At 41.4% G+C, this 14,332-nt stretch overlaps 1 protein-coding gene across 2 annotated transcripts; it reads left to right on the plus strand.

Moving 5' to 3' along the window:
- The first annotated feature begins 5,456 nt into the window (after positions 1–5,456).
- On the plus strand, positions 5,457–14,034 carry PRDX1 (peroxiredoxin 1). 2 transcript variants are annotated; one of them, XM_079980531.1, is made up of 6 exons: positions 5,457–5,606; positions 8,684–8,800; positions 9,782–9,935; positions 10,568–10,690; positions 11,358–11,488; positions 13,546–14,034. In XM_079980531.1, exons 1-6 carry the CDS (start codon positions 5,504–5,506, stop codon positions 13,629–13,631), a joined length of 714 nt encoding a protein of 237 aa, XP_079836657.1. In that variant the 5' UTR covers positions 5,457–5,503; the 3' UTR covers positions 13,632–14,034. The 2 variants fall into 2 exon arrangements, with proteins under 2 accessions (XP_079836657.1, XP_079836658.1); XM_079980532.1 differs by having other exon boundaries at positions 5,498–5,606; positions 8,690–8,800.
- The last annotated feature ends 298 nt before the right edge of the window (positions 14,035–14,332 follow it).

Here is a 14,332-nt window from a genome sequence, read left to right on the forward strand (position 1 = left end):
CGGAAAGGGTTTGGTAGAATTAAATCGCTTCCATTACAATCTGGCAGAAAGCTTTACTGAAGAAAGTTTGCATTCCAATTTTGGGTATATTATCTACGACAGCTGGGGTGGGGTTGCCTGGTCATGCTGCAACCAGAGTATGATAAAAGGACAGGATCCCAGGATTGCCTCATCTCAGTCAAAGCTAGAAAGATGTTCATAATTAGATAAGGAATGTGGCGAAAGATACTACCAGGATTGTCAGTGGTAGCAATAACAGAAACTATGCCAAAAGGTATCTTTACTCCTGCCTGACTCCATTTGCAGCAATTCATTTACACGGGAGAAATGTGCATTCAAGGGCATGATGAGACCAGGACTAAATGCCTAACTGCCAACCTCTGATAGCTTCAGTTTCTTTCAGATTTGCTGGTTGCAACCTATTTGTTCCATATAACGTAATAAAGAAAACAGAACATTTCCTTGTCTGACTAGTTACACCCAATGCTTTTTTTCTTAAAAAAAAAAGTTTAGGGGTACTCACATTCTCTTTTTTTAAAAAATATTTTTATTGAGCTCTTTTTCATTCTCGTACTCATATTGAAATGCTGCCCCTCAATGAGGCCAAACTTAGATTCACAAAATGTTTAGGGGTATGTGTACCCCTGCATCCCCCCAGAAAAAAAAAATGGGTTACACCCCTTTATATGCACATACCCCACCTTATATTCTACTTCCACTCATGCTTGAATCTACTCGCTTGAACCCACTCCCATCCTTTTTTAATGGTAAAGCAGTTTGTGGAGGTTGAAGTGTGTAGTCCTGTCACGGGTCCCACTACCACCTCACATACATATGTGCACAGGTAGAGCTCTTGTTCCACCCATGGTTTTTGGGATCCTACACACATCAGGCTGTGTAAATATATATATGTCAGTATATGCCAAGGGCTCTTCATGTGAATGCAAAATGCATAGCTGACAGCAAATTGAGCTACACAGTGCTGACGCTGCATCTCCCACATGCATTATTTCGATGTGTGAATGGGCTGAAGTGACACGTCCCTCCTCCCCAGTATGACAAATAAAATTTATTAAGTGTTTGTAAAATACAAACATTTCTTCCTTATCTTCTCCACCTATCATAATAATAGGCATTATTTTAGTCATAATTGCACAATGTGGTAAGGAGTCAGATCCCTTGGCAATGGAGGCTGGGTCTAGTCTCTGGAGCAGGCATGTTTTGCCTTCCCTACACAATTGTTTTCAAATGCAGTACTTTACCTTTCTCCACAGGTGTGAATAGAAATTATTCATTTATATACTGTATAAAGGTAGCCAGATGCAAGAGGATAGGACTCCTGCACCTAAGAGTTGTGTGGATAAAGGAATTTCAGGCCTCATTTACGTAGATAGATTGGAGATCAAGAATGCAGTACCAACCATGCCTACTCAGAAGTAAACCCTACTATATTCAGCGTGGACTTGCTACCAGGTAAATGGAGTTAGGATTGCAGTCTCAATCTGCTACTTGCTTCTGACAAACTCAGCCATTGATAATCAAGTCTATATTTGTCCCCCTTACCTGCTGCCTTGCAGGACATTTTAGGGAGAAGATAAGGCTAAGAATTAAACTACACAAATCTGGATTGGAATCCCTAAAATGGCTGGATGGCATCTTGTACAGCTCCTTCCAGCAACTCCTGCAGCCATGCTGGTGCCCAATGTATTGCCCTGCTTTCCTTTGGATCACATCAACTTTCCTTTGGATCACGTCAGCGAGGCTAAGAGGTGGGGCTTGTCATCTGGGCAGGGCCAGATTAAGACTTTTAAAGACTTTTAGAGCACTTAAAATGTTTTGGTGCCCCCATATATATCCAATTCATAATATGAACCATAATAAATTATAAAATAGTTAGAAACACTGTATCTTGGTATACAGTAATTCTTATTATGAATGTAGTTCCTGTGACCCTTCATGAACTCCCACTGAAGAGATTATATGGCTCACATGAGTAGACCAATGGCATATGAAGTAATTTAAGGAGTTAAATCATGTGCAGTAACACCTGCATTCCTCTCCCCCCACCCCGAACCTGTTGTAACATTGAGTGATGAAGCAGCCTCAGACAGATGATATTGCGTGTCATGAAAGAGTAGCAAATTGTTAGCTATTTAATGTATTGTTATTGTATTTTTACTGCAAGGGAGAAGTACTACATGTGGGATTTTCTGCCTCTGGTGTCAAAATAACTTGGCCAGCCCTAGGGATTGGGTGGTGGTAGTGTTTTTTTATTTGCTTTTTGCATCAGGCAGCAAAAAGTATTGTACCAGCTCCGGTTCTTTCACTTACGGTAGTTTAAAAAATTCCAGATTGTTTTCTAGACCTCCCTAATTGAGGTCTAATGGATAGTTTCTAGACCTCTTTAGATTATGAATTTACACAGAGATATTATATAATTTACATTTATGAATAAATACATGAATACATTATTTCCTTTTGTATAGGGAGTTGGTAATATGTAACACATTCCTTACTATTTTAATAGAATCATAGAATCATAGAGTTGGAAGAGACCACAAGGGCCATCGAGTCCAACCCCCTGCCAAGCAGGAAACACCATCAGAGCACTCTTTTGCACACTTGTACATGTGGCTTGGACTTTAGACATTAATTCTGCTGTTATTGATTAATCCATCTTTCCTTCCCCCCCTCAGATTAGCATTTTATAGTCGTGAATTTCAAATACACTATTCAAATCATATAAAATAAAGTTAAACATAAACCCAAAAGATAAGAATATTATCCTGTATAACATTATGTGTTTTAAAGAATTAAACACTGAGTTTCAGATCATTATTCTTGCAACATAATCCATGAAAAAAATCATAGTGGATCAGTTCAATCATACTTCTAATCTAGCACAGTGTTTCAATACTAAACTTTGTTACCCATAAGTAAGCCTCGCTGAGTTCAATGAGTTCAAACCTACTTGGAAGTGTGCATTGAGCTTTTTGTGTGTCTTACTTCTGAGTAAACATTTATTGAATTAGTTTGCCCATCTCGTTTTTCCTCCTCCTGGATTATATAATCACCAGTCCTGAGTGTCATTATTCCACAATGCATACTAATTCAAACTCTTGATTCTTTACAATAATGTAATAGCAGCCTGTATCTGAGAAGTAGCATAGCATTAAAATGGAAATATTGTTTCAATAAATGGAAACACCGACATGCATTTAAAGGCAACTGGGACTTGGGGCAGGTGTTATTTGCTTCTGAAATGATTCATTATTCCTCTCAGTCAACCTTCATGATTACTGCAGTCATTTGGCCCAAATCCATACATCTCAGAGGCACAGAAACAAATCCCCATTTGGCTTCTCACATGATTACTTCTCCACAGTGTTATCTGTCTCTTGGAATCAAAGTAAAAAAGAGGTATCCCAGAGGAAAGGAACAGAAAAGTTGCATAAGAAAGTTGAGCAGAGAGAAAATAAAGCAACAATAAATACCTGAGTTGAAGAGAACAGATGAATAAGCTATTCAAAGCAGCATGTATGAGCCACTGACAAGAGAATAGCTCATGTGAATAAGACTAACTAATGAATAGCAGAGATTTTAAAATAATTAACCTTCAAATAGGAAAAATAGATTATCCAGTAACATGCCACCTCCCTGGTTACAGGGAAATATGGCACTGGTATCTTGAAAACACTGTTGATAATGTTGTTTTTGGCTGAATCAACAAAATACTGAGTTTCTGTTTGCTTCCAGTTACAGCTAAGTGACTGAAAATGTGGCTTTATTTGGCCTTGCAGGATAATGTGCACATCAATGGTTAAGAATAGTATATGCCTCTGAGCGTAAAGTAACATTCTCTCACCACTAACAGCCCAAAGGTAATCTGGGATTATGGAAAAATCCACATCAAGCAACTCCCATTTTATAAAACCTGTTTGAACAGAACTATTGGCTATTCAGTGTTGTAATTCCAGCAGAAAACTGACAAAACAATTTGATTGAATTTTATACTACTTACAATCAGTGCATTTTCTAGTAAAAAAATAGGTGCTAGTACTACTACGATGCAGGTGGCACTGTGGTCTAAACCACTGAGCCTAGGGTTTGCCAATCAGAAGGTTGGCGGTGAGCTCCCGTTGCTCGGTCCCTGCTCCTGCCAACCTAGCAGTTCAAAAGAACTTCAAAGTGCAAGTAGATAACTAGGTACCACTCCGGCAGGAAGGTAAACGGCGTTTCTGTGTGCTGCTCTGGTTCGCCAGAAGCGGCTTAGACCCGGAAGCTGTACGCCGGCTCCCTCGGCCAATAAAGGGAGATGAGCGCCGCAACCCCATAATCATCCATGACTGGACCTAACAGTCAGGGGTCCCTTTACTACTCATTTTGTTAACAGTGTGTTGTCTGGGATGCTTGGACACAAAATGGAGAATTTTGTGTACGAATGCTGCTTGTATTCAGGATTTACAGGCCATTGTCTTTTGCTTTATGTGGGACAGCAATTTTGGGTTCATTATAGAGGAAGATGGGAGACTGTAGGTAGCTATTGTTAGTCATGTTGATTATATATCACTTACAGGTTCAGAAGTACCTTGATACTTCAGCTCTAGAGCAACAAAGGCAGAGGGATGTGTTTTCACCTTCTGCTTTTGGCCTCCCAGGGCACACCTGATTGTGCATTGTGGAGAACATGATACTGGACAGGCCTTTGGTATGATCCTTAAATAAATATATTATGACTATTCCTATGTCAGCAAGGAACAGGAATTCAGTTGTAAATTGTATGGCAGGAACCCAACTAGTCTGAAGCAATGTACAGGTCTACACCGAAAACTAAAGTTGTGAAATGAAGGATCCCAGGAATGAATAGAATCCATGAGGTTTCCACATTTTTACAACAAAGGGACGTGATAGTTTAAATGCCAACGTGTCACATCTATCTGAAAACAGAATTCCTTATGTGACCCAAGTTTCGCTCAAGCACCATCGTTGTGACCAAGCTGTGGTGTTAACTGGGCAAATCCCAAAGTCCTTCCCTTTCACACAGCAAACTGTCTATTCCACATGACTTTGCATTTTCAATTCAGATCGATTGCACAACACGGTTTCAGTGAAACGACTGCAACCACCGCCGCCGCCGCTTTGTAGTCATGCATGGTTTGCATCACCCATAAAACCCGAGTCTAATGCAACCATAACTCTGCAGCTAGAATTCACGTTTCTTCCCTTCCCCACGCGATTTGTCGAAGGGGAGGGGGCACCTTTCCCCAAAAAAACTATCAAGATCTGTGCAGTACAGTTGGCCCTGATTCCCACCCACCCACCAACTACAAAAAACAACAACACCCGATTCTAAAACCAGCAGCACCAAAAGTTATGCTGGCGAACAAAAAGCCGCAAAATGCAAAGTCATGCTGGCGCAGCAGCTACGCCAGAAAGCAGGAGAGCCGGGAAGGAGGCGCCAACCGACAAGTTCTTCGGCTTCGTGCTCTCGCGAGAGTTGAGAATGTATAAAACAGAAGGGGCACTGCCTGCAGGGCTGGATCTTTTTTTGTTTCGAGCCGGGAGCGGCAAGAGGATATTTGAAGAAGCGGGTAATTTCGCATTAGGTAAAACATACCTCTCTCTCCGCCGTCCAAAATGAGAATCTGGGCCAGGGCAGGGCTGGCCTGCAGTTCGTACAGGTTTTGTTCGTTTGCTGTAATAGAATGTGCTTCCTAATAGTATTTGAGATCTGCTGTTTTGTGTGTCAAATTAATTGTAGACGGTTTCATGATGGAGATCTGTGTGTGTAACTTAGCTGGGCTTTGCTCCCCGGCGCCTGGTAGCCCAACAGGTGGAGGGAGAGCCGAGCTGAGTTCAGTTTCCTGCCTTGGTCGAGCTTCGGGTCGTTTTTCTTCGCCTCGGTTTCCTGGCGCAACAAAAGATCCCGGTTTAAAGAGGCTCGGAAGTTGGGAAGTGCAGCCTGCAGGGTGGGGAAAAGCTCTGGGTGCGATCGACGCCCGAGCTATTAAGTGAAATTGTGCTATTAAATCAATGAACTTCAAAGGACGTCGCGGTTCTGGCCGCGCCTGCTGCAGTCGGGCTGGCCGCCGGCTCCTTCCGCTGGTCGTTTCAATGGGCTGATGGTGGGTTTGGTTGGGCGTGAAGCTGCATTTATCTTGGTAGGGAGAGAAGTTGGGATGCTTGGACGCAAAATAGGGAATTTGGGAGTTGGAAGGCTGCTGCCTCCGCGGGTTAGGGGCCGTTGTCTTGTGTTCCACGAGAGATGGCAGTTTTTAAATATAATTATAGAGTAAGGTCGAGGTTGTAGCCCTGGGCTCAGGTACCTGAAAAGGTGCTACTGAGCTCCATGGAATTTAGCGAATGAACATGACGCACAGTGTGCAAGAGAGTTGAAATGGGCGAAGGCTAGCTAGTTATGAACGAGTTTCCTCTTATCGGTTTCATTTCCATACCATTGCGTAATGGAAAACTAAACCGTTTAAAGTTAACTGCACTGATTTGAGTAGTGTTACTATTATTTTTGGCATATTGGGGTTGAGATGATCATCTGGAACTCTGATTTGTGCACCGTTGCCTGTTTTGGGATGTACTGAGTTTGTACTTGGAATACTTCTTGTGCATTACGCAGCTAATCTCAAGGCTTACTTTTAAAATAACGCAGCTGTTATTTTCTTGTGCTAGAGCCAAGTTGTATGGGGAACGGTGTTAGAAACTGAGATATGAAAGCTCAGAGCTAAGTGGCGCCTTAAACCTGGGTTATGGGTGCAACAATGGAATGTTTAGGCGCACTTTTTATAACAAGAATACAAAGCTGAAAATGAATGAACTGCAGCTAAAATATTATGTTCATTTTTCACATGGTCTAGTCCTTCCCCTAATATTCTTAAGAGGGTCTCTTCTCCAGTTTTCAGAGAGTAGCTAGAAGTGGAGAGGCAGAAAAAGGTCCTCCTTTCCTTCCACTCTGCATTTTTATTCTGAAATCTTAGATGCAGTACTGCACCCAGAGCTCAGAAACCGCTTACCCTAATTAAATTCCCTGTCGCAAAATGCGCCTAGAACAATAGGAGTTTCGAACACTGATGGGGAGCTACCAAAGCCACTGAAATGTATTGTGGTTTAAAATTCCTTTTTAATTTTTTGGCCCAAGGGCTGTACACACTTTCACATACATGTGCATGCACACACAGAGTCAGACAATCCTCCCTATGCAGCTGATCCAGGCAGATCTCCTGAAGGGGAATTACTGCTCCTCATGTGGTTATCAGATTGCTCCTTTGGGAACTGTTTGCAGCCATCCTTATTAAATATGCTTACAATGCATATTTCACATTACCTTTAATTTTATATTTTTAATAGTTTTGCATTTTATTATATACTTATTGTATACCGCCTTGATACTTTAGCAGATGGTGGTATATAAATACTTTTATAATTTTAGTCTAGAGGTTTTCCACTCCCCAACCCAGTTCTGCATGTAATATTTTTTTCATTTTGCCCCTGCTGCCCCATGGGTGATGGTGGGAGGGGGAAAAATGTTTGTGGGAGCCACTCTTGTTCTACAGAATGCTGTTAAGTTTCATGTTCCTATTGTTAGTATAGATTATCCCTTAAAGTGTCTCTTGTTGGACAGTGGAACAGACTTCCTTGGGAGGTTGTGGACTCTCCTTCCTTGGAGGTTTTTAAGTGGAGGTTGGATGCCCATCTGTCATGGATGCTTTAGCTGAGATTCCTGCACTGCATGGGGTTGGACTACTAGACGACCCTTGAGGGTCTCTTGCAGTTCTGTGAATCTGAAAAAAACAAAATTGATACATTTACACTTGACTGAGCGCTTCCCTCAGTATCTTTCCAGTTTGCTTAAAGATGGCAGGATGCACACATCTAATCTTTTTCTGCTCTGTTGAGACAATTAATGTTGGCATTTAAAGGTGATTGGTATGTATTCTTGAGTCATATTATATCTTAAAAACTATGCTAATGCATAGTTGGCTACAATCACAGTAGAAAATTTGGTTGTGTTAAGGTTCAGATATTTAAAATTATGTGGCAACATAAACTTAGTTGAAGTACATACTTTAAAATGAATTTCAGGCTGCATGCATGATGGCATTTGGCCTTGCTCATCATTATTTATGCAGACCTTTGGTAGAGGGACCCTATGACTCCTATTGCGACTTCATACTCTGCAGTTCAACTTTGGTGGGTGGGGCCGCTTTCCTTTGCCCATGTTCGTACGGTAGTTTGAAATCAAAGAGTATGGGCGTAGCTTGCTTGCCTGAAATAACCTCTTGGGCTGAAGGCTCCCCCGTGCTGCAGAGTAGATACTGAAGGGTAAAAGTAGAGTTTACTTACTTGTACCCATGGAGTTTATAACTCAGCAGATACTGCTTAAATTAAAGCATGTGGAACATTTAACATCTGTTTTGTGTGCTACATCGATTGTGTTTTAAAAAAGTATTGAATATACAGATAGTGAAGGTTCTTTTTCTTTTGGTGCAAATACTGAGGTAATGAAATAGTTGTTCCTACAATATCTTGACAAACCTGCAGTAGTTCTGTTCAGTCCAGCACATTCTAAATTGTATTTTAAATGTATGCTAAACTTTTGCTAATGGGTTTCCTCTTCTGGGGTGGGTCAATGTAAAAGCCACAGAACCTAACAAGTTCAAACTTTCTCCAGCTCCAGTCAGAATGTCAGCAGGAGATGCTCACATTGGGAAGCCAGCCCCAGACTTTCTGGCCACGGCTGTAATGCCAGATGGGCAATTCAAAGAAATCACACTCTCTCAGTACAAAGGTAAGTGCAATAAAGCATGTTGTATTTGTATTTGTTGGCAAGGGTTTACTGAGGTACTGATAAGTATGTGACATGTATAAAACCCTAACTTAACTGTCTGGACTAACAACATAACCTTCTTTGATTCTGAAATGGAAGTTTTGTTGGCATTCACAAAAATGCATTGGATAGTATTGCAAATAAGTCCTCAGAAAGTTACTAACACATCTGCATGTAGGTACCCTATTCTGTTCTAGTATGTATGTTGTCCTTGCATGTGTCACTTCTGCTAGCTTGGAAGAAAATAGTTACGACTTTTATTTGCAGCACTTCTTTTGTTTATTTGGAGATCAAGGAGAGAAGAGAGCATGGGTGGGAAACTTTCAGCCTACAATCCAAACTAGGCTCACTAGGCTGTCCTATATGTGACCTCAGGTGTGGCAGATGCCCAGGGAGTTCAATCCTGCTTTGTGATGTATACAGTGGTACCTCTGGTTATGTACTTAATTCGTTCAGGAGGTCCGTTCTTAACCTGAAAATGTTCTTAACCTGAAGCACCACTTTAGCTAATGGGGCCTCCCGCTGCCTCCACATTACCGCCGCCCAATTTCTGTTCTTATCCTGAAGCAAAGTTCTTAACCTGAGGTACTATTTCTGGGTTAGCGGAGTCTGTAACCTGAAGCATATGTAACCTGAAGCGTATGTAACCCGAGGTACCACTGTATATCTCTCTCTTAGCCCTCCCTAGTCGTCCAACTCACCTGTCAAATCAACTGGTGGCAGTATGACATCAGATGACTGACAAGTAAGGTGATCGTGTGCAAAGTTTGCTAGCCATGGTGGCAGAAGATAAACAACTGGCCTGCCATGCCAAAAAAGGCTCCTCACCTCTGGGGTAGAATGCCACAAAGCTGTTAATGTTTGGAATCAGAAATTTGTGACTTTTGAATTGCTTCCAGCTTTGCTGTGGTGGGAATCTTAACTTGTTACCTTCTTCTCCAGGGAAATATGTTGTGTTCTTTTTCTATCCACTTGACTTTACCTTTGTCTGCCCAACTGAGATCATTGCATTCAGTGACAGATCTGAGGAGTTTAGAAAAATCAACTGCGAAGTGATTGGTGCTTCTGTCGACTCTCACTTTTGCCATCTTGCCTGGTAAGAATATTTGGACCTCAGCCTTTTTATTCTCTGGGGGTCTCCTACGTTAAAAGTTATAAGCCTATTAAATGGGTGAAAGAAGTAGCTACCAACAAGTGACTATTGCCAGCTATTTCTCTCCCCCCCCAACCCATCCTCATGACCTGTGCAAGAGAGAGAAAACACCATCCTGCTCACAAATCAATTTGTGCTAGAAAGAGGGTTGGTTAAGGGTTTTTTGCCCACCCTTCACAATCCTGTTCTGATCCAGTCCTGTAGCTTTTTAAGTGTAGTCATCTTAAGTCCCTGAACTTGAGCAGCTTGACCCAATGAAGCTGCTTCTCTGGTAAGAACCATTATGGTAAGAACAACGTGGGTTTCCTTTATTGGATATTGTAAGAGCAGTGTGGAACCGGACCACTAGGAAGCTGTTCCCACACCACTCCAGTAACATGGATTGGGACTTATTCCAAACTAGTGCTTGAAACTAGACAGGAAGTTTTGGGTCACTGCCTCTTTTGCAAAGACCACTGAATCTCCTGTACTTTAGATATTCTGCTCCAGTCGAATGTGTAAGTGTACAGAAGGACAAGTATATTATTGAAATACTAACCTGCTTTATAAAATGCCTTTCTTCTTCTTGTTAACAGGATCAACACACCCAAAAAACAGGGTGGACTAGGCTGCATGCGTATTCCCTTGGTGTCTGACACAAACCGTGAAATTTCTAAAAAGTATGGAGTATTAAAAGAAGATGAAGGCATTTCCTACAGGTAAGGTTACCACTGCAGCCTCTTAGTGACTTGTGGTATATAGAGCACTGCATGATAAAGGTTCTAAAAGATAAAACTTAATCAGAGGGAGAAGCCCACAGAAAATAAGTGAATCAAGTTTTGAGTCAACATGCACACTTTACTAGCCCTGTTAATAAGGCTGCCCTTAATTATGAATGTCCTTTTCACTGGGAAGAGGAAAGTGAATGTGTGAATATGTGCAATCTCCATTTGGCATCTTCCCAGATCCGCTATCAGCACCTGGGTTGAAAAACACCAATTCAAATTTAAACTCCGTTCTTCAGAATAGTGCTAGTATCTTGTAACAAAAGTTTGAACATTCAAGTTAGAAGTCTCTTGAAGGGTGAAAGGTAAAGAGGCTGTACGTAGAAAGTTTTACCACATTCCTTTATGAAATGTTCTATATAGGTTTTAGTGCTTGGAATTGCAAATGAGTCTCTCTATAGTTTTGCTTTTAATTTATATATAGTGTGGAAGTTGTACCAGATCTTAAGAGAACTGGTTTTGCTGTTTTCAGAAGAACTAAAAGGGTACAGAACTTGGTATTGAATGCTAGCTTGTAGTTTTGTGTATTCTGCCACCATACATTTAAGTGGTTTGTGTGTGTGTGTGTGTGTGTGTGTGTGTGTGTGCCTTCTCTCTTTAGGGGCCTCTTCATCATTGATGATAAGGGAATCTTGCGCCAGATCACAATCAATGATCTCCCTGTTGGTCGCTCAGTTGATGAAACACTCCGGCTAGTTCAGGCTTTTCAGTTTACAGACAAACATGGAGAAGGTAAGACTGTCAAATTCAGGCTAGGCAAGCTTGAACTGCAGTACGTTTCTCAGTGAAAAAGGAGGATGCACTTAACAGTTCATAGCGTATCCTCTTCCCTGCAAAAGGGGATACTATGTTTAAGGAAACATAAATGTGAAAATCTAGGACTATACAGTGGTACCTTGGGTTACATACGCTTCAGGTTACATACGCTTCAGGTTACAGACTCTGTTAACCCAGAAATAGTGCTTCAGGTTAAAAACTTTGCTTCAGGTTCAGAACAGAAATCGTGCTCCGGCGGCGCGGCAGCAGCAGGGGGCCCCGTTAGCTAACCCAGGAATATTACCTCAGGTTAAGAACTTTGCTTCAGGATGAGAACAGAAATTGTGCAGCGGCGGCACAGAGGCAGCAGGAGGCCCCATTAGCTAAAGTGGTGCTTCAGGTTAAGAACAGTTTCAGGTTAAGAACGGACCTCTGGAACGAATTAAGTACTTAACCCGAGGTACCACTGTAGTTCTCTAAAACAGTATCTCATTGATAAAAATCCAGTTCCTGAGTAGCATTTTGTATGGCTAAAAAAAAGTCCAGGAATAGGTAAATAGAAATAGGCTTTTAAGAGTCTCTGTGGTTTCTAGCCATATCTACAGGACAAATAAGAGATAGTATTGACAGCTGGTGGAGGGGCAGAACATCTTTCCACCGAGAAACTAGAGTCATAGAATCATAGAGTTGGAAGAGACCACAAGGGCCATCGAGTCCAACCCCCTGCCAAGCAGGAAACACCATCAGAGCACTCCTGACATATGGTTGTCAAGCCTCTGCTTAAAGACCTCCAAAGAAGGAGACTCCACCACACTCCTTGGCAGCAAATTCCACTGTCGAACAGCTCTTACTGTCAGGAGGTAGACAGCAACTACTGTCCCTGTAAAGACAGTATCCCATATACACAGTAGCATTTTTCCACATAAGTGAGTAGCTCCCATTCATTCCCATGGCGTTTGGGGGCTGCTGTGTTAGAGAAAGCATTGGCACCTCACATTATTTGCTTGTCTTCTCTGTGGGATCCTTGTTGAGGCCATTTCCTACAGAACATACCATATTTTTCCGTCCATAAGACACCCCCATGTATTTTTGCAGCAACAACCAATCGCTAGTCCAACCTCAACACTATCCATGTATAAGACGCCCCCTAATTTTTCACATCATTTTTTAGGGAAAAAACGTAGACTCAGGGCACAACATGCATCCTTTTCTTCCCTACTGCCAACAAATAAATGTCAGTTATAGCTCATATATATTACTATTCTGCCACATTGCCACAATATTGTGATATTCGCAGGCTCCCTTGCAAAGGTTTGTTTCCAGGTGGGCACTAAGGGCATTCCTCCTTTATCACTGAATCAAGACTTTTCTTAAAAGACCTGCATCAACCACCTATTTACTTACAGAAAGCAATATATTCTTAGTCAGTGAGATATATTTACATTAGACTCTACCCTGACCAGAACAATTAAAACAGAAACATGTATTTACTTAAGGAACATAACGTCCAGGACTGTGTACAGACTGTTCTAACTTTCATAATGTCTATCCTTTTCTACATATGCCTCTCATTGGCTCGCTAAACTCATTCCCATTTCATTCAGTCCCTCAAAGGGACTCTTTCAGCTGTTACTTTTCAATGGACACACAATCCTAGTCTTTCGCTCTCAACTCTGGCCCATATTCCATCCAACCTCCCTGCTCTCAGTCATTATTTCAGTCTTCTGTTGCTGTCAGGCATTTATTTGGCTAGTAATTTATATGCATAAACTGTGAATCGCTTTGGTTTTTCCAAGAGGCGGCTGTCCTGTACAACTCAGGTACACAATTGCATCAAGAAGCCCTTCTGTAGGAGAGGTGGGGTGGTGACTGCTGCTAGTTCCAGCAGTTAGTCAAATAGATGACGGAGCTTGTAGTGATCCAAGTCATCTTGTGTGAAGTCTAGTGATGGACATAACAACTTAGTTCTTTGTATGCTGTTTTCGGTCTGTACTCCTGGAGTAACTTAAAAGTTAATATTATTATCTCCTCAGTGTGTCCTGCTGGCTGGCATCCTGGGAAAGACACTATCAAGCCTGATGTTCAGAAGAGTAGAGAGTACTTCTCCAAGCAGAACTAAATGTGCTGTGTGATTGTTGTTGTTTTTTGTACAAGGCATCTATTCTGTAACCTGTAAAAGTAAAAGCAGACCTGTACTTGTCATTCCCTTTATTTTTAATAATAAAATTATTGTGAGCTAACTGGTTTATAGTTCAGATGCCATTTATTCTGGATCAATCCAATGTATGTTACTAGGACAGCTTTGGAGTAAATGGATTATGAACTGAAAAACTGGTCAGTACTTAATAGCTATTGTTAATAGTATATGTCCTTTTGATCAGAACCAGGAAAGGGAAATTGCTCCTTGTGCTAGTGTGGATAAAAAGGACCAGTACCATGTATATGATTGGCCCAGGGATGCATGTAGAACAGTCGGTTTTTCTGATGTTTTGTACTGTCATTAAACTCGGGGGAAATCGGAATCCTATGTCTCTAATTAATTGAGTGATCTCAGTATAGCAGGAACATGCAATAGCTCTTCTGAAAGGGCATTATTTCTGTTAGAAAGCTTATCTTTGTACTCCTTTGAGGGGAGATGGTATTTCTGAGCTGGGTGTGAAAAGATAATTCAACGTGTAAAAAACCCTAAGCTTTATGCAACCCCTGCTACATAGATTTTGTTAACCATGTTGCCAAACCCTTTTAGCCATGTAACAGATGCTGCAGCCTTCAGTCTAATAACTCATGACTTACAGATTTTCACTATCCAAAACCTGAATG

The sequence above is a fragment of the Podarcis cretensis genome (assembly GCF_951804945.1).
Source record: "Podarcis cretensis genome assembly, chromosome: 6".
Classification (NCBI taxonomy): Eukaryota; Metazoa; Chordata; class Lepidosauria; order Squamata; family Lacertidae; genus Podarcis; species Podarcis cretensis.